This window comes from Bos indicus, chromosome 11 (genome assembly GCF_029378745.1).
Source record: "Bos indicus isolate NIAB-ARS_2022 breed Sahiwal x Tharparkar chromosome 11, NIAB-ARS_B.indTharparkar_mat_pri_1.0, whole genome shotgun sequence".
NCBI lineage: Eukaryota > Metazoa > Chordata > Mammalia > Artiodactyla > Bovidae > Bos > Bos indicus.
The window spans coordinates 15,207,420-15,231,273 of NC_091770.1; the positions used below are offsets into that span (position 1 = coordinate 15,207,420).

The 23,854-nt window shown below is 39.5% G+C and overlaps 1 protein-coding gene across 3 annotated transcripts in view; it reads left to right on the plus strand.

Moving 5' to 3' along the window:
* TTC27 (tetratricopeptide repeat domain 27) overlaps nt 1–23,854 on the plus strand; it is a 185,491-nt gene that overhangs the window by 101,847 nt on the left and 59,790 nt on the right. For all 3 annotated transcript variants that reach the window (XM_070798087.1, XM_070798088.1, XM_019969975.2), the window contains exons 12-13: nt 88–210; nt 22,765–22,992. In XM_070798087.1, the coding sequence (XP_070654188.1) occupies nt 88–210; nt 22,765–22,992 (351 nt within the window). The remainder of the gene's footprint in view (nt 1–87; nt 211–22,764; nt 22,993–23,854) is intronic.

The window sequence follows — 23,854 nt, forward strand, 5'->3', positions numbered from 1 at the left end:
GGCAGATTAGATATACCTACAAATGGAACAGAAATCTGTGTGTGAATGTGCGAAGGATTGTTCATTATTTTTATTTGATTTTTCTAGCGCCAACTTGCAGGTTTACTCTTTGAGTTGGGATGTACCAATTCAGCCCTTCAGATATTTGAGAAGCTAGAAATGTGGGAAGATGTTGTCATTTGCTATGAAAGAGCTGGGCAGCATGGGAAGGTATGTAATAGTGAAATTTTATGCTCTGGCCAGACCCTTTCATCTTTGAGCCATCATCCTACCTGTTTTGTTTTTTAAACCTACTTTTGCCAACAGTTCGCTTATATTCCTTTTTTCACTTTTTTCATCAGAAATCTTTTTAATGTTTTCTCTGACTTCCATTGGGGCAGATTATTTTATGTCTGCATGTGTACTATAAAGGAAAAAAGCAAGGCCCAAAACTAATACAGTGTTTGATGTTTATGAATAAATAATGAAAGCTTTAAAGACATTGCACATTTTCGTCTCTTTCCTTTATTAACTCTCCTTCTGTAGACAACTTCAAAGTGAACTATTAGGAAATATTTTAAGCATCACTAGGTTGCCTGATGATCAGAGGCTGTGGGTCAGAAGCAAGGTTACCTAGGAGGGAGGGCAGCTCGACCTGTAGAAGATCCACAGGTTAGGACAGCCCCCTCGGCCACCCCCCACCTTGGGGCAAAAGAGTTGACAAGTGTGTAATGCACATTTAATTCCATCCTTTAAATTGGGTCAAGAGAGAAAATGTTGTAATATTTGCATCTGTTATTAATCTGTTGTTTTTTCCCTCATAAATGAACAGAATTTTTAAAGGACTGTGCACCCTGTATATCTGTTAAAATGGACACATTGAAATCATTTGTTAATTTTGGACTAAAATTTTAAGTGGTAAATTTGTATCATAAGTATGGTACACAGGCAGAGTAAAACCCAGAAATTGGATCATTTGTATCTATAGTCAGCCTTTGCCATCATCCTGAAAAAGAGAAATAGTGGTACATGTATGTCTGTTTCTTAATACCTTTCCTAAGTGTGTGAATTTTAGAATAATAGTAAAAGTTAGGTTATTTTCACTAGTCAGTAATGGTGGTGAAAGTCTTTGAATTTTATAGGGTTAAGGAGAGGCTACCATGAGGATAACATTTTATTATAAAAGATTATAGAATTATAGTATTTTCTGGGAAGGGACTCCATAATCATCCATTCCAGTTCCTTCCTTTTCCAGATAAGGAAAGGAGTCTCTAATGACTCAGGTTAAGTCACAGAGCTAGTTATTGATTAATAACTTAAGTGACCACATGACATAGTGGTTAAAAGCATAGCCCAGATTGTGGATTCAAAAGCTAGCCTCGGCACATGTTAACTTTGTGATATTGGGGCAAGCTTCTTAGCGCCCCAACCCCAAGCCTCAGCTTCCTCATCTGGAGGCACATAATCTACGTACCCGACAGATTTTCGTGCATAACATATGAAAAGTACATAGAATGGTGCTCTTTCCTCGTGAGTGTTTGCTGTGAGTATTTGCTCTGTGAGTATTTACTGCTATTACTGATTCTGAGACTCATATTTTTTTCCCCGCATTTTAATATCTTTGAATTTGGGTTGTATCTGCCACTTGATGGCATCTGTCAGTGGCTGTCAGGTGGCCATTTGGCCAGGTTCAAACTGCTTGTGCTTGTACAAGTTTTAGTTGTAGCTGTATTTAGTATCATCATTTCAATTGAGTTATGTACAGTGTCAGCTCTACATACATTGGATTTAATTGCCATTTAAAATATATTTAAAAAGATTTCATTATGATTTGGCAATGAAACAGAAATGGTAAAGGACCAAAACAGAGTGGAGAGATGTGAATTTAACATTAGTGAAGTAAACATGTGCCGTTGGTAAAATAATCACAATTCCACTTACTTTTTAAAAACAATAACTAAAGGCTTTATGGGAGCCAAGAAGGGAAGACACCGCAATGTAGATGAAGCCGTGTTTCATACCAAGATTCGTAAAAGAAAAAAAAAAATTGCTGTTTATAATATCAAGCAGTGTACTGGAGGCAGGAAAAATTGCCCAATTTTTCTGAGTAGATTTAAAAAATATCAAGCAATGAGAAGCTGATGTGATTCATCCAAGGCATTATGTCATAATGTAATTGAAAACATTTTTTCTTTATTAGTTAAGAGTTAGTCTTAAAATTGATGGCATCTCAAATTTGATGAGATACAGTATCATGTTTCTTCGCAGACTTAAGTGTTTATTTAGTGCCCTTTGGTGTACAAGTAGTATTCGGATATTTGTTTAACAAGGAGGTGAATTATTTCTTGGCTCCCAGGATACCATTGATGTAGTTACCATTGCATCATTCTTCCCATTGGTCAGTGAACAAATAAGTAATAACTATATATAAAAATATGGAAATTTTTGAAGTAATTAAGCAAGTTGGTGAATCCCAAATACCCAAAGCACACTTTGCTATATTAAATTTATTTAGTTATTTTTAGTGAGTATGGAAAGTAGAGATACTCTTACTAGAGAATAAAAAATATTAGTCCATTCCTTTCAGAGAATGTATTTGACTAAGTCCCTCAAATTAGTAGCAGTATTATTATTTTTTAAATATGCATGTAAACCTTGTAAGAAATGTCTTAGAGTAATGATAAATTTCTGTGTTTTAAATCACTCTATAAAATGTGTGTATTTTAATTTTTAGGAATGTACAGTTATTAACTTTCTCTCAAGTCTTTTGTGAGTTACAGCCAAACATCCTTCAAAATCTTGATTTTAAAGATTGATTTTAGTTATTTGCCATATAAAAGACCTCTTACCTATTTTCATGCTGTATTTGCAAATCAGTTTAATCATAGACCCTAAAAAGTTTTGCTTCAAGCTGGAACCAAATGTTTTATTTCTAAAACAGCTGAGATTCTTTTAATATTTGATTGCATACCAGTAGTTGTCATCACATTTAGAATTAACTGGAAGTTTGTGAAATTTTAATCTTTGCCTTTAGTGCTTAATGGCATAATTCATTTTTAAAAGACAAATTCAGAAAAGTATCTAAGTCTAATTATTGTGCTATGATGCTCATGTTTGCACCCCACTAGTAAGATCTCAGACTCTCTAATTTAGAAACTACCTACAGAAATTCTTGTTATTTAATGACCATTGGCAAAATAGCGAAGATTAATTTTGCTTGACCTTGAGGTCAGAACTGGTTCTCATCTGTTAGCATTTAATTTTTTAAAGCTATCTGGCACACTTAATGCAGTTTCTCCAAACTTTTCTATAATAGAATTCTTATTTTGTTGAGCAAATTGAGTCATTTTGTTGAGCAAAATGAAAAGAGAAAGACTGAGCAGGTATTAAGTTGCCTGGAGAAGGCAGCGTGGAAAGAGGTGGAGAGATTTAGATTGGAACCTCTAGTATTTTCTCTTGTTTCTTAGGAAAGAAGGCTTACCTGAGCTGCACAGCCTTATCTTTTATTATGCTATATTAGCAGATGATTGTGGCCATTAGACTTAAAAATTTTTCCCCTTTAACTTGCCAAACAAATCTTTTATTTCTAAAACAGCTGAGATTTTTTTTAACATTTAGTTTGGGTTTTGTTTTTTTTCTTTTTCTTCTAAGGTAGTCTCTTTATGTGATTTAAGAGAGTTCCCACGTGTTCTTTTTTCACACTGCAGTCAGAGCAAGCTTCCTAAAAGGCAGATCCCAAAAAAGATGTCCTTTTCATTATAGGGGACTGGAATGCAAAAGTAGGAAGTCAAGAAACACCTGGAGTAACAGGCAAATTTGGCCTTGGAATACGGAATGAAGCAGGGCAAAGACTAATAGAGTTTTGCCAAGAAAATGCACTGGTCATAGCAAACACCCTCTTCCAACAACACAAGAGAAGACTCTATACATGGATCACCAGATGGTCAACACCGAAATCATATTGATTATGTTCTTTGCAGCTAAAGATGGAGAAGCTCTATACAGTCAGCAAAAACAAGACCAGGAGCTGACTGTGGCTCAGATCATGAACTCCTTATTGCCAAATTAAGACTTAAATTGAAGAAAGTATGGAAAACCACTAGACCATTCAGGTATGACCTAAATCAAATCCCTTATGATTATACAGTGGAAGTGAGAAATAGATTTAAGGGCCTAGATCTGATAGATAGAGTGCCTGGGGAACTATGGAATGAGGTTCATGACATTGTACAGGAGACAAGGATCAAGATCATCCCCATGGGAAAGAAACGCAAAAAAGCAAAATGGCTGTCTGGGGAGGCCTTACAAATAGCTGTGAAAAGAAGAGAAGCGAAAAGCAAAGGAGAAAAGGAAAAATATACCCATTTGAATGCAGAGTTCCAGAGAATAGCAAGAAGAGATAAGAAAGCCTTCCTCAACGATCAATGCAAAGAAATAGAGGAAAACAACAGATGAGAAAGACTAGAGATCTCGTCAAGAAAATTAGAGATACCAAGGGAACATTTCATACAAAGATGGGCTCAATAAAGGACAGAAATGGTATGGACCTAACAGAAGCAGAAGGTATTAAGAAGAGATGGCAAGAATACACAGAAGAACTGTACAAAAAAGATCTTCAGGATCAAGATAATCACGATGATGTGATCACTAACCTAGAGCCAGACATCCTGGAATGTGAAGTCAAGTGGGCCTTAGAAAGCATCACTAAGAACAAAGCTAGTGGAGGTGATGGAATTCCAGTGGAGCTATTTCAAATCCTGAAAGATGATGCTGTGAAAGTGCTGCACTCAATATGCCAGCAAATTGGGAAAACTCAGCGGTGGCCACAGGACTGGAAAAGGTCAGTTTTCATTCCAGTCCCAAAGAAAGGCAATGCCAAAGAATGCTCAAACTACTGCAGAATTGCACTCATCTCACACACTAGTAAAGTAATGTTCAAAATTCTCCAAGCCAGGCCTCAGCAATACGTGAACTGTGAACTTCCAGATGTTCAAGCTGGTTTTAGAAAAGGCAGAGGAACCAGAGATCAAATTGCCAACATCTGCTGGATCATGGAAAAAGCAAGAGAGTTCTAGAAAAACATCTATTTCTGCTTTATTGACTATGCCAAAGCCTTTGATTGTGTGGATCATAATAAACTGTGGAAAATTCTGAAAGAGATGGGAATACCAGACCAGCTGACCTTCCTCTTGAGAAACCTGTATGCAGGTCAGGAAGCAATAGTTAGAACTGGACATGCAACAAAAGACTGGTTCCAAATAGGAAAAGGAGTACATCAAGACTGTATATTGTCGCCCTGCTTATTTAACTTCTATGCAGAGTACATCATGAGAAACGCTGGACTGGCAGAAACACAAGCTGGAATCAAGATTTCCGGGAGAAATATCAATAACCTCAGATATGCAGATGACACCACCCTTATGGCAGAAAGTGAAGAGGAACTCAAAAGCCTCTTGATGAGAGTGAAAGTGGAGAGTGAAAAAGTTGGCTTAAAGCTCAGCATTCAGAAAACGAAGATCATGGCATCCGGTCCCATCACTTCATGGGAAATAGATGGGGAAACAGTGGAAACAGTGTCAGACTTTATTTCTGGGGGCTCCAAAATCACTGCAGATGGTGACTGCAGCCATGAAATTAAAAGACGCTTACTCCTTGAAAGGAAAGTTATGACCAACCTAGATAGCATATTCAAAAGCAGAGATATTACTTTGCCAACAGAGGTCCATCTAGTCAAGGCTATGGTTTTTCCTGTGGTCATGTATGGATGTGAGAGTTGGACTGTGAAGATGGCTGAGTGCTGAAGAATTGATGCTTTTGAGCTGTGGTGTTGGAGAAGACTCTTGAGAGTCCCTTGAACTGCAAGGAGATCCAACCAGTCCATTCTGAAGGAAATCAGCCCTGGGATTTCTTTGGAAGGAATGATGCTAAAGCTGAAACTCCAGTACTTTGGCAACCTCATGCGAAGAATTGACTCATTGGAAAAGATTCTGATGCCAGGAGGGATTGGGGTCAGGAGGAGAAGGGGACGACAGAGGATGAGATGGCTGGATGGCACCACTGACTCGATGGACGTGAGTCTCAGTGAACTCTGGGAGTTGGTAATGGACAGGGAGGCCTGGCGTGCTGGGATTCATGGGGTTGCAAAGAGTCGGACGCGACTGAGCGACTGAACTGAACTGAACCGAATCATGTCATTCTGACTGTAGGAACTTCGCTGTGTTCTTAGGATTAATTCAGAGCTCTTATTGGAATGGTCTTCACTTCACAATCTGAGTCCTACTGACATTGCTGATGCTTGTCTCCCTCCTCTATTACCTCTGCCTTGTCCCCCCTTTGTACTCACTCAGGTTGTGTCCAAAGTTCTGGCAGGGCTAAACTACCTGGAATTGTTGATTTTGCAGCATTGGTTTGACCTCAGGACCTTCACACACGCTGTTGTCTGTCTAGAACTTGTCCTCCCTCAGCTAACTCCTTATTCCTCAGACTTCTCCTTGGTAATTGCTTCCTCCAAGGAGCTTTCCCTGAAATCGCCCCCAGAGATCTGGAGATTCTCCTGTGTGCGCCTCTAATACCCAGCACCACACTCATCATCCCTTGTACTGACTTAGCTCACCTGCTCGACTGTAAGCAGTTTAAGAACCAGACTTGTGTCTATTTTATTTATAGCAAAGGCCTGGCACCTTGGGGGAACTCACATTTGCTGAATGAAGGACTAGTAGGTATTCATAGAATAGTTATTGCATTGAAGCAGATCTTCACTTGGTCACTCTTTATGGACCCTGCATGTGGTGAAGGAAACTTCTCCAAGCCCCGCTGTATAGTCTCTCTCCAAAAACTTATTATGAGATCTCTCTGGTCTTGTTTTAACATCTTAATTTTAAGGAATAGAAATAGAAGAACTTTTATTTTTGCTCCATAGATGCTAAGGTACTGTGAGCATGCTGTTATTATGTAATGCAGTTTTAGAGCCTCTTATGTACTACGTTCCTTATAGAATTATTTTGTCCTTGTCATTTAATATTTGTAACAACCTACAAAGTATGAATTGTTTTTGCCATTTTACTGATTAGCCTCAGTAAGTGGCAGATTTTGGAATCCAAGCTCAGACCTGCCTTTCCTCTAAAAGCCATACTCCTTCCCCAGCACCTGCCCACCCCCATCCTTGTTGTTAATCCTTTAAAATTTGATGGTCAATTTGAAAGGAAAAACCTGTTGTGTTCACTTGAATGAGGAAAACAGGCAAAACACTCACCGAAAATATCACTTGGTGATATGAATAGGAGATGATCAGCTAATCGGATAACAAGGCCTGTTTTTAATTATTCTGTTTTATCTTGGACCTGGGATATTTATGTTGGCAGGTCTCATTTGAAAAATTAAGCCAGACTGTGGTGCATTCACACACATAAACGTCCAGAGCAATTAGTGATCAATTGGCTGTCAGAGAGTGAGTAGGACTGGGCATCGCCCCACGGAGGAGGGGAGCAAGCAACTACAAACTCATGTCCATCGAGTCGGTTATGCCATCCAGCCATTCATTCTCTGTCGTCCCCTTCTCCTTCTGCCCCCAATCCCTCCCAGCATCAGAGTCTTTTCCAATGAGTCAACTCTTTGCATGAGGTGGCCAAAGTATTGGAGTTTCAGCTTTAGCATCAGTCCTTCCAAAGAACACCCAGGAATGACCTCCTTCAGGATGGACTGGTTGGATCTCCTTGCAGTCCAAGGGCCTCTCAAGAGTCTTCTCCAACACCACAGTTCAAAAGCATCAATTCTTTGGCAGTCAGGCTTCTTCACAGTCCAACTCTCACATCCATACATGACCAGTGGAAAAACCATAGCCTTGACTAGACGGACTTTTGTTGGCAAAGTAATGTCTCTGCTTTTGAATATGCTATCTAGGTTGGTCATAACTTTCCTTCCAAGGAGTAAGCGTCTTTTAATTTCATGGCTGCAGTCACCATCTGCAGTGATTTTGGAGCCCCCAAAAATAAAGTCTGTCACTGTTTCCACTGTTTCCCCATCTATTTGCCATGAAGTGATGGGACCAGATGCCATAATCTTCGTTTTCTGAATGTTGAGCTTCAAGCCAACTTTTTCACTCTCCATTTTCACTTTCATCAAGAGGCTTTTTAGTTCCTCTTCACTTTCTGCCATAAGGGTGGTGTCATCTGCATATCTGAGGTTATTGATATTTCTCCTGGCAATCTTGATTCCAGCTTGTGCTTCTTCCAGCCCAGCGTTTCTCATAGTTGTCGTCTAATCTTACTGCATTGTGATCAGAAAAGATGCTTGGAATGATTTCAATTTTTTTGAATTTACCAAGGCTAGATTTATGGCCCAGGATGTGATCTATCCTAGGGAAGGTTCTGTGTGCACGTGAGAAAAAGGTGAAATTCATTGTTTTGGGGTGAAATGTCCTATAGATATCAATTAGGTCTAGCTGGTCCATTGTATCATTTAAAGTTTGTATTTCCTAGCTAATTTTCTGTTTAGTTGATCTATCCATAGGTGTGGTAGGGTGTTAAAGTCTCCCTCTATTATTGTGTTATTGTTAATTTCCCCTTTCATACTTCTTAGCATTTGCCTTACACATTGCGGTGCTCTTATGTTGGGTGCATATATATTTATAATTGTTATATCTTCTTCTTGGGTTGATCCTTTGATCATTATGTAGTGTCCTTCTTTGTCTCTTTTCACAGCCTTTATTTCAAAGTCTATTTTATCTGATATGAGTATTGCTACTCCTACTTTCTTTTGGTCTCCATTTGCATAAAATATCTTTTTCCAACCCTTCACTTTCAGTCTGTATGTGTCCCTTGTTTTGAGGTGGGTCTCTTGTAGACGGCATATATAGGGTCTAGTTTTTATATCCATTCAGCCAGTCTTTGTCTTTTGGTTGGGGCATTCAACCCATTTACATTTAAGGTAATTATTGATAAGTATGATCCCGTTGCCATTTACTTTGTTGTTTTGGATTTGAGTTTATACACCTTTTCTGTGTTTCCTGTCTAGAGAAGATCCTTTAGCATTTGTTGAAGAGCTGGCTTGGTGGTGCTGAATTCTCTCAGCTTTTGCTCGTCTGTAAAGCTTTTGATTTTTCTTTCATATCTGAATGAGATGTTTGCTGTCACCCGTACTCTTTATGCCTAATCTAGGGCCTTGTCTCTAACAGGGTGCTTCCCGGAATCCTAGTGTACTTAGGGTAGGGCTCCTCCCTCAAACCTTGAATATCCCTTGTAACAGCTTGTAGAAAAATACACCATCATAAATGTAAATAAGTCCCAATGTGGCATATATTTCACTTTTATATATTAACTTTTTTGCTTGTATTTATCTGAAGTTCTCAGCTACTTCTCAACACTGGACTGTTTGGTCAAAAGTTAAATTACCAGGGTAGGGAACTCAGGCTGTCACTTTGCTCGTTGATGTTTTTAGTCCTCAGAGTCACTTCTCTTTTTTTGAATATTTGTGTATGTATTTGGCTGCACCAGATCTTAGTTGTGTCATCAGTCATCTTCGTTGCATTATGTGGCACAAACTCTCTAGTTGTGGCTTGAGGGCTCAGGAGTTGTAGCTCACGGGCTTAGTTGCTCCGTAGCATGTGGGATCTTAGTTTCTGGACCAAGGATTGAACCCATGTCCCCTACATTGCAGGGCAGATTCTCAACCACTGGACCACCAGGGAATTCCTGAGAGTAACTTCTTAGTTGTGATCACTTGGGTGAGAAGGGCTTGTGAAGTTCAGATTCTGCTGTATAACCTCTCTGCTTGGACTGACTTGTTAGATCAGTCCTAATTCAGTCATACTCAGTATTGATGTCAGCCCGCTATCCTTAAGGTGTTCTCACTTTGTTCTCAGTAGGAAGAATCATTTATGTTTCTTTGTAGAATCTGAAGCCTTTGGGATTTCACTGTTAGTTTCAGTTGAATTCATTCAATACTTTATAGAGCACCTACTATGTGCTGGGCAGTGGTATTCCAAGATGAGAAAAAAAAAAATTACCTTCAAGAAGCTTATAGTCTGATACTGCAGACATATATAGATTCCAAATTCTGTTTGACCAGCAAAATATTTCTCCCTCTGCTATCCTTCTGTAAAGCAATGTTCCTCTAGGTTTGTATCTTGTACAGATTCTTTCTCTGAGATCTCTAGGGCCTCCTCCTGTGGCTACACATTTTCATTAAAAAAAAAAGAAAAACCTGATGTTTGGTTGAAATCAGCCTTATCTGGAAGAATTCAGCTTTTTAACCTGGTAGCATCAGTACTTTTTCCCTTTGACCTAACTTCCTCCAGTCCCATTGGCCTTGGTTACATAAACACCTATTTAACAGTTTAACAACAGCAATTCTGCTATCTGTGGAGAAACTGTACACAGTTAACTAGTATGATGGTTTACAGAAAATTTTAATGCTTCTAGAAGCTGTTTCAAGTTTCTTTCTTCCTAATAGTGAAACCTCAAGCTTCTTGCTTTTCAGTCTGGTTTTCCAGTAGAGGGATTGAGAAGGAACACAAACATTAGTTTAGGGCTTACTGTGTGCCTAACAAAATCCTAGGTACATTTCACATGTAATTCTTGAAGGTCATGTACAAATGAAAAACAGACTCTCAACATATTAGTGAGCTTACTCATGGTCATGCCTTTAGTAAGCAGTGGAACTGGCATTTGAACTGTCTTTCTGACAAAAGGCACCTACGTTCTCACAGATCTTCTTGTAGTTGGAAGTCTATAGAATGAATTATGCAACAGAATTTTCTAGGGACGTGTTAGGACGGTTTTGGTTGTAAGAGAACCAACATATACTAGCTTAGGGAAAAAAAGGAATTTATAAGTTAATGCAACTGAAACTTCTAGTTGACTAATAATGATAGTCGTATCCAGGGGCTGAGATGGTATCATTTCTCCGAGAGCCAGCCAAGAAGGCCCCTGAAAGCTCGAGTTTAGTAACCCTGGTGGACTCAAGTCAATTCCATAGTTCTCACAGAAAAGTTCTGAACAGCCTGAGGCATGTAATCTGGCCTCTGATAGGCCCTGCCTCTGTACTACATGGAATGGTTTCTGTTCAGGGAAGAGTAATTCTGTAATCATCAGATCAGAGAATGGATGCCGAGCAGGAAAAAGAGCAAGTCATGTCCACTGTAGGGTAAGAGTTTAATTTTCTAAATCTGAAGTTGCAAGAGATATTTTGTTTGACTGACATAATGCTTTGAAAAAAAAAACAAAACAGAGTAAGCACATTCAGGTGATATCATCTAAAAATCTAGATTTCTTGGCTTCTCTTAAAAAAATCAAATGATGTGGAAACATAGGGCCAAATTCCCACATTATTGTGCTAACTGGGTAGAGAGGAGTGGCTTGTTCCTTTGTATGTTCAATTGCCAGCCTACTTTATTCATTCTCAATAATTGGCAAGAATTTCTGGGCATCTTTGTGTGTAACCCTTGCTCTAAACACCACAGATTTTCCTGATAAAGTAAGGAACGTATTATTCTAGCCATAGTTAATAATCTTGGCTGACTTTATTTTATGCTGAGATTCACTGTGTGTAGTCATTGCTATAAAGTTATATTAAGATTAATAATTATTAATAGTTGTGTGGAATTACAAAACAAAATAGATATATGTAAGATACATACGTTTGTGTGGGTAAGGGAATGGTCTTCAGATTTGCAGGTTCCTATAGGCACCCCATGTTCTTTATAGCCATTTGCCATTTGAAGTATGGCTTTGAATATTTGGGAATGTATTTTTATCCTACTTAATAGATGTTAAGATGACAAATTTCTTATGTCATGTAAGAACATACATCTGTGTTTTCTAGTAGGAAAGTAGCAACCCATAGCCAGAAATATCAAAGTTTTTCACATTCTGTGAAGATTTCTTCCTACCCACATTTTGATATTGCCGAAGTGGTATCAGAAGCTCTTGTGCTTTGTTTATGTTCACTGGGCACATCTTTGTCGTTCTTTATTTAGTAATAAATCATATAAATTGGCTGGGTAAATGAGGAGGGAAGAGAAAATAGGACATTTTGGAGAAAGTGAGGAAGACTGGGGAATGCAGTGTGACTAACTGAAGAAAGGAAATACATTGCCTGCAAGCATTGCCCTTGAGGAAGCTAGGTTTGTTGGCAGGACCAAGAGGTATAAACTCTTAAGGAGAAATAGTTGACATATCTGAAGAAACTATGTGTCTTCCCTGATGGCTCAGACAGTAAAGAATCTGCCTGTAATGCAGGAGATGTGGGTTCAATGCCTGGGTCAGGAAGATCCCCTGGAGTAGGAAATGGCAACCCACTCCAATATTTTTGCTTGGGAAATCCCATGGACAGAAGACCCTGGGGGGCTACAGTCCATGGGGTCACAAAGAATCGGACATTACTGAACAACTAACTTGGGCTTCCCTGGTGGCTTAGATGGTAAAGAATCTGCCCTCAATGCGGGAAACCTGGGTTCAATCCCTGGGTTGGGAGGGCTTCCCAGGTGGCGCTAGTGGTAAAGAACCCATCTGCCAGTGCAGGAAACACAAGAGACGTGGGTTCAGTCTCTGAATCAGGAAGATCTCTTAGAGGAGGGCATAGCAACCAACTCCAGTATTCTTGCCTGGAGAATCCAATGGACAGAGGAGCCTGGTGGGCTATGGTCCATAGGGTCACAAAAAGTCAGACATGAATGACGCTGCTTAGCATGCACAAACTATGGGATAGGACTGTGAGGAAAAAACAAACAAATTTAGACAAAGCTAAGTCACTGCTTTAGTGTTTCTTTAGCTTCTGTAGGAAACTGCCCCACTCTGGCCCTCCAGAGCCATCTTCCAGTAGATAAAATACCCAGAATTAATACTATTTGTTATTAATATATAGACATTTATAATTACAAGCTTTCCTCTAAGAACCACTTTTACTGTGTTCCATAAGTTTTGGCATACTGTAGTTTTGTTTACGTTTATCTCAAAGTGTTTTCAGTTTCCCTGTGATTTCTTTTTTGACTTATTGTTTACTTGTCAGTATGTTGTTTAATTTCCACATATTTGTGAATTTCTCAAATTTGTTTGTTATGATTTCTAATTTCATCCCACTGTAGTTGTAGAATATACTTTGTATGACTTCTACACTTTCAGATTGCAGTTTTCATTCTGTCTTACCTCTGATGGATGAGGAAAAGAGGTTTGTGGAAGCTTCCTGATGGGAGAGACTGGCTATGGGGAAAACTGGGTCTTGCTCTAGTGGGCAAGGCCATTCTCAGGAAATCTTAATTCCAATTTTCTGCTGATGGGTAGGGCTGTGTTCCCTGCCTGTAGTTTGGCCTGAGGCCAAACTATGGTAGTGGGTACGGGTGACCTCCTCCAAAAGGACTTATGCCAGCATGCTACACCCCCCAGGACTGCTGCAGTCAGTGCCCCTGACCCCGTGGCAGGCCACTGTTGACCCACGCCTCTGCCAGAGACTCCCAAACACTCACAGGCAAGCCTGGCTCAGTCTCTTGTGGGGTCACTGCTCCTTTCTCCTGGGTCCTGGTGAGCACAAGGTTTTGTCTGTGCCCTCTAAGAGTCTCTGTTTCCTAGTCCTGTGGAAGTTCTGTAATCAAATCCCACTGACCTTCAAAGTCAGATTCCCTGGGGGGTTCTCAGTCCCTTTGCCTGATCCCCAGGTTGGGAAATCTGTTGTGGGGCTGAGAACTTCAGCAACAGTGTGAGAACTTATTTGGTGTAATTGTGCTCCAGTTTGTGAGTTGCCTGGCTGGTGGCTCTGTTGTGGGGCTAATGGTGACTTCCTCCAAGAGAACTTAGGCCACATGCCGTGCCACCCAGGTCTGCTGCTGCTAGAGTCCCTGTCCCAGCGGCATGATGTCCATGCCTTTGCACGAGACACTCAAACACTCAAAGGCGCGTCTGGCTCAGTCTTTTGTGGAGGTCACTGCACCTTTCCCTGGGTCCTGGTTGCACACAAGGTGTATGTCAAGGCTGTATTTTGTCACCCTGCTTATCTAACATATATGCAGAGTTGTTGTTCACTTGTTCAGTCATGTCCAACTCTTTGTGACCTCATGGACTGTAGCACACCAGGCTTCCCTGTCCTTCACCATATCCCAGAGGTTACTCAAACTCATGTCAGTTGAGTCTGTGATGCCATCCAACCACCTCATCCTCTGTCGTCCCCTTCTCCTGCTTTCTCTTTCCCAGCATCAGGGTCTTTTCCAGTGAGTTGGCTGTTCATATCAGGTGGCCAAAAGATCGGACCTTCAACTTTAGCATCGGTCCTTCCAATGAGTATTCAGGATTGATTTCCTTTAGGACTGACTGGTTTGATCTCCTTGCAGTCCAAGGAACTCTCTTACCGTAGTTCAAAAGCATCAGTTCTTTGGCACATAGCCTTCTTTATGGTCCAACTCTCATGTCCATACGTGACTACTGGAAAAACCATAGCTTTGACTATATAGACCTATATCCAGAGTACATTGTGTGAAATGCCAGGCTGGATGAAGCAGTAGCTGGGAGAAATATCAATAACCTTAGATATGCAGATGACACCACCCTTATGGCAGAAAGTGAAGAGAAATTAAAGAGCTTCTTGATGAAGGTGAAAGAACAGAGTGAAAAGGTTGGCTTAAAACTGAACATTCACAAAACTAAGATCATGACATCTGGTCCTATCACTTCATGGCAAATAGATGGGGAAACAATGGAAACAGTGATAGACTTTATTTTCTTGGGCTCCGAAATCACTGCAGATGGTAACTGCAGTCATGAAATTAAAAGATGCTTACTCCTCAGAAGAAAATCTATGACAAACCTAGACAGTGTATTAAAAAGCAGAGACATCACTTTGCCAACACATGTCCATCTTGTCAAAGCTATGGTTTTCCATTAGTCATGCACGGATGTGAGTTGGACCATGAAGGCTGAGTGCCAAAGAATTGATGCTGTTGAACTGTGGTGTTGGAGAAGACTCTTGAGAGTCCTTTGGACTGCAAGGGGATCAAACCAGTCAGTCCTAAAGAAAATCAACCCTGAATATTCATTGGAAGGACTGATGCTGAAGCTGAAGCTCCAATACTTGGCTCTTGATACAAAGAGCAGACTTATTAGAAAAGACCCTGATGCTGGGAAAGATTGAGGGCAGGAGGAGAAGGGGATGACAGAGAATGAGATGATCGACTCAATGAACACAAGTTTGAGTGAACTCTGGGAGATGGTGAAGGACAGGGAAGCCTGTTGTACTGCAGTCCATGGGGTTGCAAAGAGTCGGATACAACTGAGCGACTGAACAACAACAACACTTTGAAATTTATTGAGACTTGTTTTGTGACTTACCATGTAGTATATCTCCTGGAGAATGTTCTCTGTGCACTTGAGAAGAATGTGTATTCTACTGTTAACTGGACAGAGTTTTCTTTATGTGTCTGGTGGGTCTAGTTGGTTTATAGCATTGTTCAAGTCTTCTGTTTCTATCTTCTGTATATAGTTGTTGTTCTATTCATTATTGAAAGTTGAATATTGAAGTCTCCAGATATTTTTTTCCCTTCAGATCTGTCCATTTTTGCTTCATATAATTTGGGGCTGTGTTGTTAGGTGAATATAGACTTGTAACTATTGTATCTTCTTGATGGAGTGAGTATCATGAAAACATGCCTTTCTTTGTTCTAGTAACAAGTTTTGTCTTAGGTGTATTTTGTCTTAGTGTAGTCACTCCAGCTCTCTTTTTGGTTACTGTTAACGTGATGTGTTGTCTTCCTTTTTATTTGGGGATGTCTGTGTGTTGGGACATGCTTTCCACACATAGGCAATTGACACCTCTGCCTTAGCATTCATTAACTGCTTGTGCAAAGCCTCAAGGTCAGCCTGAGGTAAGCGCATAAGCTTTCTCATATATTTTCTGAGCATGTGCATAGCCCCACATATGCATGGATTTCTAGTTTCCCACCAATATGTTGGTGTTTTTCAAAGCCCTTATTTATATCTCATTCCCTTATTTTCCTTTTAAGTGTTTTGATTAGCCTATTGTTTGCCCCAGGTGTTATTTACCACCTCAGGCAGCTGCAAGATTAATCAATTGTCTCTAATTGTCTTTGACAAAGTTTTGTCACTGGACAAGTTCAGAGTCAGGTTAAATAAAGACAGCTTTGCAAGTGGGCTCTTCCAGGTAACCACCAGACTGTTTTCTGAGAATGAGACTTCATAGGAGCTCCAAATCCATTTTGTTCCTTCTGATGGCTGCTTGGCTGTTAATTTTCACCATGATAACATGCTGTTGGTTTTCAAGGCCAGTGCAGAGCTGGAGAAGAGGGAATAGGAATGGTACATATTAAAATGACACAAAGCTTGCTTTCCTTAATAAAACTTGATCATTTTCTTGCATAAACACTCTCTTGATTATTTCAAATCTTTGATTAATTTCCAGAATTCTGAAAAAGTTCATTCTAACATTTTGTCAGTTTTCTTACTGCTTTTCGGGTGCAAGGAATTTTTAGAAATCCTTACACCACTATTTTTGCTCATGTGAAATAGAAAAAGTATTGAACCTGAAATCAAGGTCCTGTTTTTCAACTGTTATCTTTTGGTTTGGGGCTTACCAGTCGATCAAAGAGTCTAAACTTGTATTTCTTTGTCTTCAAAATGCAGATGTTATTATCTACTTCTCAGAATTATTATAGAGATTAAGTGAAATAATACATTTAATAATGTGCTGAATAAAACTAATCTGTGAATCACTATCAGATGGAAGGACACTTAAGGCACTTAAAAGACAAAAATGAATAGAAAGACCATATAATATTGAGGTTTTGATTATGAAAGCAGAGCCACTTTGAGTATTTTGGGGAATAAGAGGTGTGCTAAAAGAATTAGGTTCTTCCCACATGATTGTGGGAAGGGAAGTGAAGGTGTAAAAGAGGGAGTAAGAGGATCAGGGAAAGACTCACCATCTACTTGAAGCATTGGCACAAGTAAGTCAGAACTTACAGGGAAATCTGAGAAGCCAGGAATGGCCAGCCATTGAAATGGGAGTATGCATCAGGAACTTGTGGAGAGATCTGTGGAAAGCTGTTGGATCTGTATAGCAATGCTCTGTGGTCCCCAGTAAAGTGTCTAATGGTGTGCCCAGGGGTTACTCTTGATTGGCATGGCCAGCAAGTGGAGAGACAAGAAGGACACATAGTCAAGCTGGGATCTGCAGGACATCTCTGCATCTTGTTTGATGTCATATTTAACCATGACAAGGGCCTTCCCTGGTGGCTCAGATGGTTAAGAATCTCCCTGCAGTGCCGGAGACCTGGCTTCGATCCCTGGCATGGGAAGATCCCCTGGAGAAGGAAATGGCAACTCACTCCAGTATTCTTGCCTGGAGAATTCTATGGACAGAGGAGCCCGGTAGGCTACAGTCCTTGGGGTCTCAAAGAGTCGGACACGACTGAGCGACTGACATGCACTTATCCATGACAGCCTTCCAAGAGTAAAGGATGTTTGTTGCTTTACTTCTGCCATTCAAATCCTTAGCAAGTTTCCCTTCTCACCGACTCTAACATGAAATCAGAAGGAAAAGAGATTTTAGGAAACATACTTCCCAGATTAAGCAAGTACATAGCATAATCCTGTACATATGATTGTGCAATGGTTTAACCCTTTTACTTGAAAGTTTACGTATTTGGAAAGTGCCAAATTCTAATAGGTCCAGAGTATTGCATTGTATTGTATTTATTTATCTTCTTTTGACTACACTGTTCAGCATGTGGGATCTTAGTTCCCCAACAAGGGATCAAACTTATTGGACTGCCAGAGAATTCCCATGCCCAGAGTATTTTAGAGATTATGTTACATAGGTAATGAAGAATTTCTGATTTGAGGGAAAACTATAGCTTCTTCAAAAGAGGTTCAGATAGTGAAGCATTCTGAGAGGATGTAAGAACAAAAATAACTAGAAATAATAAAAATAAAATACAAACATTTATTTTACATACGTTATTTTAATAGATGAGTTCCTTCTAGGGAATGTATCAAATAAATTTTTACAAACTGAAAATTTTCTTAATAACAAGTTACAGTGTTAAGAGTGTGTAATTTCCAGTTTTTGGTTGACATCGGCATGTAATTTTTTTAGTTTCTTGTGTTTTATTAGCATGATGTCATCAAGACTGTTAAGGTCTAATGGGATGGTGAAACAGTCAAGGTCCATGCAGACTAAATTACACTATAAGTCCATGTAATTCTGAGGAGAGATAGGGAAAGTCCATTTCTTTCTGTGCTACTTCAAGCCCACCGCATTTGATGTTGTCTGGTTTTGGGGTAGAGAAAAGCATATTTGCTGTTATCAGTCCCTGCTTGGCATGTGTCAGGGACTGTGATGATTTGCTCCAGTAAAATGGAACAGTAGCTATAATTAGGACACCATTACATTTTGTTTATAATAATCTATGACATTTCCCAGGACCTGTCTGTGTTCTCAATTTAAATGGGCAGATTAAATTGCTCACACGTGCAAACACACACACTTTGCAGTTTTTGGTAGTGGCACACATTTCTGTAATTTACATAGATATATATATGTTTGAAATTTCTCTTTTAATGAGAAAAACAGCTTCAAAGGCTTTCACTTGGCCCTTTATTCCAAAGTAGCCCTCACCGTGGGCTCTGCTTCTTGCTGGATATGTAATTTCACCTCTGTATTCAACTAGTAACTACTGGGTGGGTTCAGAACTTCCTAGGCCTACAGTGGGATGGACTAACTCCCATAAACCTCCTAAGTCAACATGGTGATAATCTGAGTCCTCAGGACTTAGTGTAACTAAGAGCCAATCAACCCTGAAAAGAGGAGGTATTTCTTTTTCCTCAGGATACAATTACCTGGTCAATGATTATAATTACCTTTTGGGGAAGACTAGGGATGAAGAATTATGGTATATAGTTATTACATTATCACAGGGTCCTTTCTCACTAGTATTGGGTTGCTTACTTATTATTTATTTGTATGTTTATAAAAGACTCTGAGTCTGTGAAGTGACTCAGGGATAGGAATTGGGTGAAGGTCAGTGTTTTAGAGGTTATTCAGGTCAGACACCTGGTTTCCAAACCTAGATTTTTTTTTTTTTTTAAAGTCTTATAAAGATCAAGTTTGTCCTTAGTTGGCTCTTTATCTAGTTTGGTTTAAAACCTTCATGATCAGTTGGTCATCACCTTTGCTCCATGCAAGTCTAACCATTCTACCTACCATTCTGGCTATGCCTGTTACAAAGAAAAATGGTCATCTTTCATCTAGAGGTTCAGTGCTATGAGTAAGTCTCTACTACCTTGGCTTTTAATCATTCCCACTGAAATCAGGAAGCTCATTTCAACAGAAGGACCTCTCAGCTTTACCTCTCAGCTTACACTGGACATCTGCTATAGCACTTTTCAAAATGCTGGTACTCTCATGTACAATGTATTTCTCCAAGTCAGAGTGAAAGAAATAACCCCTTGACCTTCATGGGGACACACAGGTAGGGTGGGTGAACAAGTCACAAATGATAAATTAACAATAGCCTTTTTCTTCTGAGTTGTTTGATTCTTTCTTCATATTACACCAAGGCATTTTTGGCATCTCAGCTTTAGTTTTGGCTGTGTTTGTGTCTAGATGTTAGTCAAGCAGTTGAGCAAATAGTTTGGAACCGTCCCCAGCTACTCAAGCACTGTCAACCAAAGTCTTCTGATGAGTGTCTAAATTCAGCTGATTTAAAATTCCGATCCTCTTTGTCTATGGTCTAGCCCCCTTAGAATCTTTTTCCCATGGTCTCCAGATTTTCGTTCTAGAAAGTAACAAAATCTTGCAGTTCTTTTTGTGTATATGTCTGTAAGTTTGGCGACAGTGTGGGGTGGGGGGGCGGTGCTAGATATTAGGAGAATTGGCACGCTCTTGCAAGGTAACTCCCTGAGGTATAGTTGTTACATTGTTCTTAAGCAGGTAAGACAGGTGGCACCTGTCTTATCACACAGAGGAGGATTGCATCTGCTGGTGTAGGAAACTCCATAGAGTTTGGAGGTTTTCTCTTATCTGAGTCATCCCAAATGTCCCCACTTAAATTCTTGGTCTGGCTCTTTTGTAATCAGTGGCCCCTTCTCCTGGCCTTGATGAAGTAACTGATATTAGAGTAACCCTCTTGCTTTAAACAACTTAAAATTATCATTGGTATGTAACAAACCACATCAAAATACAGTGGCTTAAAACAATAGCAGTCTTTTATCTCATTGTTTCTATGGAATAGAAATTTAGGAAGACAGCTTGTGACATGAGAAAGGTGAGATGATACAATATTAAATCTAAATGAACTTAGATAAATTAAAGATGCACATGAGTAGCCCTAGAGCAATCATGAAAATTAAGCCAACAGGCAATAGAGGAAACAAAATGAATGGCTAAAGATTGAGGGCAGGACAGAAGGGGGTGACAGAAGACGAGATGGTGGATGGCATTATCGACTCAATGAAAATGAGTTTGAGCACACTCTGGGAGATAACAAAGGACAGGGAAACCTGGTGTGCTGCAGTCCATGGGGTTGCAGAGAGTCGGACACAGCTGAGCGACTGAACAACAAAGCGGATTTGATTAACCCCATCAAATGCCCTAACTTTTACATAGAACTCATGAAACTGAATTCATTCTATATCATAATTCAACAATCCTACAAGAGCAGCCCTTCCATCTGACTTTTGGCTATACCAGCTTGGCAGCTATTGGGAGAAGAAATTCTTTTAGGAAATTAATTGCCTGGTTCTCTGATCTTGAGGATTTAAAACACTGAGTGTCATTTTCTTTTTTGTGCTATCCAGCACACTTAGAAACAGTCTTGTGCCCCCTCACAGGGTCCTGTCACTAAAACTGCAAAAGCCTTGATTAGATAGGTTCTTCACTCTAAATTATTGCGGATATAATTTAAGCAGTCTCTTCATCACTGGATGTCATGGACTACTGATGTTAAACCCTATCATAATCACTGGATCCCCATTGTTTTCAAATCTAACCAGATCAGATCACCAGGCACAAAGTTTCACTTCTTTCAGGAGTGTATTGACTGTAATCACTTCTGTACCCAGTTACTGTAATGGTCATTATTTAATTGCAGACCACAGAATCCACTCTTAACAGTTTAGAGCAGAAGTGAGAGAGTGTGGGTATAAAATTTCAGTGCCATGCTGCCAAAAGAAATGCCTTCAACTACACTGTAAGGTAGTAAAAATCCTGTTGGTACAGTCTGTTATGCACAATTTGGCTGAATACATATACATATATACATAGAGAGAATATAAAATACATTGAAAAATCAATTTATTGAATATAGAATTAGTTAGATACATTAATAGCTATTGTATTATCTATGAATAAAGGAATTACATGAATTATATTTGGAAAACTTCATTTTTATTTTGACTGTTTAGGACTTAGAACTGTTTTCCCATAGAATCTGTTTTATGAATTCTAGTTTCATTTTCAGACTAGGCCTAAAAGACCTGCATAACCCGTGCTGTATCAAAAATGCAAAAGAGACGGCATCCAAAGACACCTTGAGAAACACAGCCGTCTTTAAAAACTCTCACAAAAAGTAGACTGCCCAAGAATTACAGATATGTTGAAAATAAAATACACAGACTTTAAGACTGCCAGCCACTCAAGGTAGGCAGGGTCTGATCTACCCTTTTAGTTACCAGAGGCTGGCTTCCTGGATAGCTTTACCCTCTAGCTACTCCCATGGCTTTCTTGGCATGTTTGGTGACCCCACTGCTGTTTATGTGAAGCTATTTGTATGAGGATGGAAAGTAGAGCTAACACCATGCTTCTTGCTGTCTGTTGAAATTAATCAGAATTGGACATGGGTGGGGGAATTGGGTAAGATGTTGTAACAAGTCCTGAGTTAGCTTGTGACAAGGTGAATCCGAATTGTGGACACGTGAGACTAATGCCCAAGCTGTGTATTGAGGATGGTCTGTAATTTCTAAAGTGAATGGACTGTTTGGAAGCAGATAGGTCTTGTGTTGGCAGATTTTTATCTGTGAGGCAAAGTGTAGTTTGATTAAGAGGCAGGTGTTTAACAATGCCTATTAAATTGTACACTCTTCCTTCTTTTGTAAATTTTTCAGCAATCCCAGGCTCCCTGAGCAAAGCATTCTAAAAAAAAAGGGAAAACATACTATTCACTCCTGTTGGGTGGAGGTGATTTAAAGGTTCTGCTTTAACAAATGGTCACAGTGGTGACAGCTGGAACAAGGGAGCAGGAAAAACGGGGAGCTGAATGATGTCCCCCAGTATCATGAAGTCATCTCTCCTTGATGCCTTTCCTGGAGGATTCACATGCCAGCAAAGCATGTTCATCTCTTCTTTTTTTTTTTTTTAAGAATTTATTTATCTATTTTTATTTATGGCGGTGCTGGGTCTTCGTTGCTGTGGGAGGGCTTTCTCTAGTGATGGCAGTCAGGCTTCTCATTGTGGTGGCTTCTCTGTTGTGGAGCACAGGTTTCGAGGCTTCAGTAGTCGTGGCACACAGGCTTCATTGCTCCGGGAAATGTGGGATCTTCCCAGACCAGGGATCGAACCCATGTCGGGGAAGCCCCACCTTATACTTCTTGTTCCTCTGTTACTTTGTAGCATATTTATCTTCTGTTGTTTCTTTTTTTTCAGTCTGTGTCCTAGATGCATGAAATAAGCAGATCATTTCAAACTTTGAAAATAAAATTTTGGGTCATATGACACAAAAGACTATAATGTGCTGAAAAATAGGCATTGGTCACTGTTCAGCAATTTATTTATTTTTGTTGTTATCTCTAGGCAGAAGAAATCCTGAGGCAAGAGCTGGAGAAAAAGGAAACGCCAAGTCTATACTGCTTGCTCGGAGATGTCCTTCGAGACCACTCTTACTATGACCAGGCCTGGGAGTTGTCTCGACACCGCAGTGCTCGAGCCCAGCGCTCCAAAGGCCTCCTCCACCTGCGAAGCAGGGAGTTCAAAGAATGCGTGGAGTGCTTCGAACGCTCTCTGAAGATTAATCCCATGCAGGTTGGACAGTTCATAAATCCTCGTCTGCTCTCATCATTTCTACTTTTCTTTAATTTTTATTCTTGCTGAATGAATACCCATTTTCTGTCGTAAAGACTGGTGAGCTCAGCTGTGGGCTAAGAACCTAGACTCTAATACAGGTTTTGCTTGTCACCAAAAGTGGACAGATTGGTTTTCTCTTTCTCGCTTTCTTTTGTGTTTCTGTTACTTTTCGGTTTCATTTTGTTATTTTTCTGTGTTAAGAGTCCTTCACACAAATACAACAATTAAAGTTGGGGTCCATTCTGAGTAGATATTCTAGGAAGGCAGGGAATGATTGTTAGAGTTACGGACAGTATAGGACTCATCAAGTAATTGCCCATGTCAGTAATGAAAAAAAACTTTCATATAAATAAAGTAACATATAGAATGGTTAGTTGATCATTTTAGGAAAGAAATGTCTATGTTTGTATTACAAATACAGAAATATTTTAAACTGTTTAACATTTTTCAAGGTTTTAAAAAGTAATACAAAAGGAATCTGGATATTTAAAATAATTAAGTGACAAGATAAATCCATAGGAAAGGACCTGATTTTGAGGGGAAAGAGATCAACTTATTTTGTATTTAATATACTCAATTAGTAAAATGATTTTAGTCCCAGAAACAGTGTTTTTTCTTTTAACCAGACTTTCTTTATGACTCCCTTCCCAATCACCAAAGTCACATATAAACCATGCTCCTGATAAACATGCACACTGACTTGATTTAATTTTAGTAATAATAGTAACTTAGAGTCAGCCACCTTTGCTGACGAAGGTCCATATAGTCAAAGCTATGGTTTTTCCAATAGTTATGTATGGATGTGAGAATTGGATGATAA